The 6,029-nt window shown below is 43.8% G+C and overlaps 1 protein-coding gene across 1 annotated transcript; it reads right to left on the minus strand.

Moving 5' to 3' along the window:
• Positions 1–3,598: 3,598 nt before the first annotated feature.
• LOC117284923 (neutrophil antibiotic peptide NP-3A-like) lies at positions 3,599–4,760 on the minus strand. Its single transcript, XM_033760618.1, has 2 exons — positions 4,557–4,760; positions 3,599–3,927 (listed from the first exon to the last, which is right to left on the minus strand). Exons 1-2 carry the CDS (start codon positions 4,705–4,707, stop codon positions 3,818–3,820), a joined length of 261 nt encoding a protein of 86 aa, XP_033616509.1. The 5' UTR covers positions 4,708–4,760; the 3' UTR covers positions 3,599–3,817.
• Between the last annotated feature and the right edge of the window lie 1,269 nt (positions 4,761–6,029).

Here is a 6,029-nt window from a genome sequence, read left to right on the forward strand (position 1 = left end):
ATCATGTTCCTCAATTCCTCTGTTCTTTTTTTAACTTGTGTGTGCTCTAGAGTTATTAATCATATCTTCTACTATGGGCACAATCTCTACTGTTATCTGAGAAATTATTTGTGACTTCATGTTTCCAGATCCTGTTTCATTGGCAGTTCAGGGAGTAGAGGTGGTTGAGCATCACATTCTTCCATCTGATTTCCCTTTGGAGTTTGCTTACGTGATCTGGAAGTCTGGTTTTGGGTCTTGTGTTTGTTTCTTCTTATTTCAACAGATGAAGCCTTCTGTGCCTTTACTGAGACAACATTTGCTCACACAGTCACCAAATGTCTTCAATTTGCTACTCAACAGTACACCAATTCCTGGGTACAAACCATGATGCCATGGGGCAGATCTCTGACTGAAGCTTGTGAACCTGTGCTGCTCTCTCCTGTGTGGACTTTGGCTGGATGGGTTTGCTCCAGTCCGTGGGGTCAGAGCAGATGCCCAGCTGGGATCTTCCTGCAGCTACAAGGCTCTGGACCATGCATTTGCTCCCCAGGATCTGTGTACACTCATGGATGCTATGGCGGGATCTCTGACTGAAACTTTTCTGCCTCTGCAGCTCTTTCCTGGGTGGGCCTAAGACAGGCAGGCTTGACAGAATCTCTACGGCTGGACAGATCTCTGGCTTGGATCTTCCTTCAGCTACAGAGATATTTTTAGATAGTGAAAAATAAGGAAATCTCCACAAAACCATTGTGTTAAGCAGCTTTGCAATTGCTGAGCCACCATATGTGACAACCAAATCTAAAGGAGATTTCTTTGGCCCATGGCCTCAGTCCATGGTCAGTTGAGTTCTAGATGGAAACAGCATGGTAGAAGGGCATGGTGGAGCAGAGCTGCTCAGTTCATGGAGGACAGGAAACAGAGCAGAAGAGCAGAGAGCAAGATGCCAGGGATCAGATGGCATTGTTCATGAGCACATGCCTCCAAGACCACCCAGACACCCTCAGAAGATGCTTTCCTGCTCCCCTAGAAGGCTCCCCGACCATTCAAGCTGACAGAAGATGTTGACCATCACAAATGTAAAACAGGACCCTTGGCAAGGCAGCTGCCACACTCACCACCACTTCCCAAGTTGCTTGTGGTCGGGGGTAGCAAGGAAGACCATGATGCAGAGTGTGCCACACACACTCGCAATTGTTTCTCTGATTCCTGAAAACCCTGGGGTAACCAGACAGCATGCATGAAGCTCCTTTCTTCTTTCTGATATTATGGAAATATAAAGCAAAATTTCATAATGACATAACAAGAAAATAACAACAATGAATACACCAAGTATGATCTTCAATATCATTACGCAGAGTGCAAGACTTAAAGGAAAGATTCTTACAAAGAAGGAAGACACAGATAATAGCACGAAACTTTTGTTTCAGTGAACTACAGATGCTAGTAGTACAGATGACACCAATTAGCAATATATTAAAATATTTATGAAACCATCGAATAGGTAATTTGGGGAGTTATGTCAAGTTCTAACTATTCATCTATTATATTCTCATATAAAAAACCCGTGGTATTAAAGCTTGTGTTCCTGATCTATTTTGTTTAACCTTATATTTTCACATTGTATCCATTTATTGCCTGAATTTTCTCTTCTTTATGGCACTGAGATCCTGCATTGTTCACAAATATGCCCCTTTCCTTGTCCACTCGTCTGCTGAGTAATATATGTGCCATTTCTAAGACCTCATGATTGTAATACACATGGTAGTGCATGGAATCCTAGCATATGATGATATTAACTCTTCAGGGAGATATTGAGAAGTAATAGCTGGATGAAATGGAATTTCCATCATTAGCTTCATGAGGGATCTTCATGGATTTCCAAGTGGTTGGACTAATTTACATTCCAAACCAGAATCTCGAAGAGTGCCTCTCTCATACACTTCCTTGCCAGCATTCCTTATTTCTAGATGTTTTGATTTGATGATAACCATTGTTTCTTGAGTAAGATGGTGTTTCCGTGTCATTCTAATTTGCATACATCTACAAGCCAGTGACATTGAATATGATTTCATGTATTTATTGGACATCTGTACTTCTTTTTCTTCAAAATGTCTATTCATTTTTGTTGCCTTTTAGATGAGTGAGTCTTTTATTTGGGGAGATCTACTTTTGTTGAGTTCTCTATATATTTTAGGTGTTAGTGCTCTGTCCAAGGAATAGCTAACAAAATAGTTTTTCTTGTCTATAGGCTGTCTTTTCACTCTGCTGGTGGTATCTTTTATTGTGCAGGTTTTTCATTTGATATGGTCCCATTTGTTGATTCTTGGTATTATTTCATTCTGTTTAAAAAGTCATTGCCTATGCTTATGTCTTCAAGAGATTTACCTATTTATATTTCCACTGATGAAGTGTTTCTCTTTTAGCATTTAGATCTTTGGTTTATTTTGCATGTAGTTTAGTACACAGGAAGACACTATTTATTAAAGAGGCTGTCATTCCCCAAGTGTGTGTTTTTGTCCGCTTTGTCAAAGCTCATGTGTGTGAGGTTATTTCTGCATCCCCTGTTCTGTACCATTGATCAATGATTCTGTAATCATTAATTACAGGATTTTGTGCCCCTAAGATCATGCTTTCAATCCTGTTTTAATCAATGCAGCCCTATAGTATAATTTCAGGTGTGTGTGCCTGAGGCTCTGCATGTGTGCAGGTGGAGTGTGTGTGTGCTGGGGCTGATAGCACGGGATATAAACCAGGGGTAGCTGGTGATGTCCCAGAGCAGTCTGTGCTGAACTAAGACATTCTGCTTCTGTTGTCACCATTCTTTCCTTGAACCCAATTTTCCTGCCTCCCATGGCTGATCAGTCTGATGTTGTGTGTGTTCTAACACCCCAGCACCCAGAAACATCTTAGGTTCTCTAGCTTGCTGAGAGCATTTTGCCTAAGTGCAGACACATGATTTTCCAGGCGGTATCAGGTTCTCAGCAGCTTAAGCCTACTCTAAGGAGTTGTTCAAATTGCACCTGAGGAATTCTCCATGTATACTTCTTATCTTGGAAATCACCTTGATATGTACAAACCCCAGCTGCACTACTTGTGGGTAGAAAATAATAATAATGAGCACACCTCAGGATGTGGCTCCTTGCTTTTCACCTTGCTCTTTTTGTTTTTCCTAGCAGTGTTTGCTAATGTTACTTAAAGTTCTCTAAGTGAAGGTGATACAACTCTCTGCCAAAAAGGCACAGGCACCACCTGGGCCAATTCAAGAATGGCCAGCACTTGGGAAAGGACTGGTCATCGTTCTAAGGAGTGAAGGCCTCTCGACCTGGTAAACTGGAGCCTAATGATGGTCACTTTGCCTATCATGTGAGAAATGTCCTTGAAAGTCACTTCTAAGGAAGGCAGCTCTCACTGAGAAGAGCAACAGCTACCAGAAAGCACATCCTCATATACACTTCATGTCGCTCTGTGGACAGAGCCTGTGTTCATCACTGTAATTCCTGGCATTTGACACTGATTTTGTTTTCAAGGAGGTCATTTAACATTCTAACCACTGCAACTCAGAGTCCCGACAAAGCTACCAAGGAAACATCACAGAAGCACAGTAAAAGCTGGCTTGCAGCAAGGGATTTATTTGAGATGGAGAAAGAAAGTTAAGGACATGGCTCAGGGATAAAATCTATTGCCTCTTAGGTTACAATGCAATTTTTATTTTTATTTTTTTAGTACTGAGAATCAAATTCAGGGCCTTATGCTTGCCAGGCAAGTGCTACACTGCTGAGCTACTCCCCTGGCCCTCAGGGAAATTTTTAAAATCATTTTTTACAGCTTTAGATTCTCAGCGGCAGCAGAGTCTGAAGCGAAAAATGTTTCTTCTGCACGATCCATTTGAACGTTCCCATGGAAAACAGAATATTCTGCAACGGCAGGCCTTGCTTCTCCATACACCTGTGGACACAGAAGGAGCATCAGGCGACCAGAATGGGGACATCCAGGTATAAGTGTTAATCAAGTGGTGGAGAAGGTGCCTTGTGTGTGGACACTGCTTCTTCTGTCTTGATAGGTTACAGACAGCAGCATGAAGAGCCACAGTCAGGGCCTATAGATACACGTTACACCTTTGGGTCCCACACAGGGTGGAGACCACTTGTCCTGTGTCTTCACTTCTGCTACCCATGCCCCATCACGCATATAGGTGGCCATGTCCTCCCGTTGATCTCCAGTTGTTGAAGCTCTTATTATTGCAGCTTCAAATAGAGTATAAGGGGTTAGAGAATCTGAGGATTATTTCAGATTAGGGAATACGATACCCTCCTAATGATTAAGCCTTTGCATTAGATTCAGCTAGAACTAATCCATAAGCCTTTTCACATACTGCACCGTGTGATCTTTGGCATCATGTTTGGAATCAAGTCTTTCTCCGAGAACACATCGTGGATTCCTTTAGCTCTTAATGTTCAGAGAGAAAAGCCAGGTACAGGAGGTTAAATAAAGTCAGCTAAATCTAAACCAATTCCAGAACCTGTGTACCCTCCTCTCGCTGAACCCCGTGTGTCCGTCCTGTTGACTTCTCTCACCTGCATCTTGGAGAGCGGAGCTTTCCTCCCCCGGAAAGATGACTGCAACCTGCTCCTCTTCATCAGCCAGGTCGGCTCTTCCTGGGAGAGGCTCAGCCTGGGCCTGCAGGGCCAGCAGGAGGATGGCAGCGAGGAGGGCGAGGGTCCTCATGGCTGGGAGTCCCTGAGGATGGAGAGCAGGATCCAGGTGAGCGTGAGGGAGGAGTGAGGCTGTATTTATGGTCGGTTAGGAGAAGGCTCAGAGGCTGAGGGTGCCGTGAGGGAAGCTGTGTGTGTGACGAGGTTGGACAGAGCTGCTATTGCCCTAGCGTCCCCTGGAAGCCCCATGCTCTCCTGGTTTCCAGAAGGCTGTGCCTGTTTGTTCAGTGCCTCTCCTAGTTCAAGCCAATAGTGGGATCGAAAACTGTGTTCTCTTTGTGTTTCTACTTCCCCTATGCCTGAACATTTTCCTTTAATATTAAACACAGACAGGAAATTGTGCTTTCATTCATTATGCCCAGAGAATCAGTGATTCTGCATTTCTAATGTGGACTGTGCTGCGAGGGCGTTGCCTGAGTATCACATGTGTGTCCTAGGAATGTAGAAAGTCATCGCTCATCATGGCTGGGGTGTTTCCATCCTGTGAAAGGGGTTTAGCAGTTACTGGTCGAGCAGGTTCCTGCAGTTGCAATAGTGGACGTCTCACTGACGTTATCAGACTATGGTCTGATACGAACTCAGTGTTACCCTAGGCAGAGAGTTCGTCTAACACTTACAACTGTTTATTTTTTCCGTATTTCACAAGGTATGAAATGCAAATTAATCCTTTGTATATGTAAAGTGTGCAATCTGTAGATGCGGGGTGTGTCTGTGTGTGTGTGCACGCGACTGGAACTGTGTTTGAATCCTCATGTTTTAACGACATAAATATAATCTATAAAACAAAAAAACACATTAGAAAAGGAAGACAAAGAGATGAAGTTCTGGACATGGATCTCGGCAATGATTTCTTGTACAGGACACCAAAAGCCAGCACGACTGAATAAAAAGCAGACAAGTGGGGTCATATCACATTAGAAAGCTTGTGCACCACACAGTACTCACTCGGGTGGGAGAAAAGGAAACAGGACGTAGTAGAATATTTGCAAATTATATCCAGAATATGTAAGCAGCCAACACAATTCAAGAGCAAATAACAAACAACTTCCTTACAAACGTGTGAATACACATTTCTCCCAGTACGAAGTTCTGAGAAGCCCTTGTTTTTCCACTGGCTGGATGTGGAGGAGACCTGTGCTTCCCTCAGAACCTCCACACTTCTCAGGAGCTTAGTAGGGAGCAACTACTCTCATCAGCCAAAGGAGCCCGCACAGAGGAAGCCAGCACCCAGGCTCTGTGGCGCGGCCTCCCTTGGAGGTCAGATGGCAGCCCAGCTCCCAGCAGAGAAGCACAGAGCGAATGAGCAAGAGGTTTCCCTTACTTACAGCTCTGGAG

The sequence above is a fragment of the Fukomys damarensis genome, unplaced genomic scaffold (assembly GCF_012274545.1).
Source record: "Fukomys damarensis isolate Sample0158 unplaced genomic scaffold, DMR_v1.0_HiC HiC_scaffold_8767, whole genome shotgun sequence".
Taxonomy (NCBI): Eukaryota; Metazoa; Chordata; class Mammalia; order Rodentia; family Bathyergidae; genus Fukomys; species Fukomys damarensis.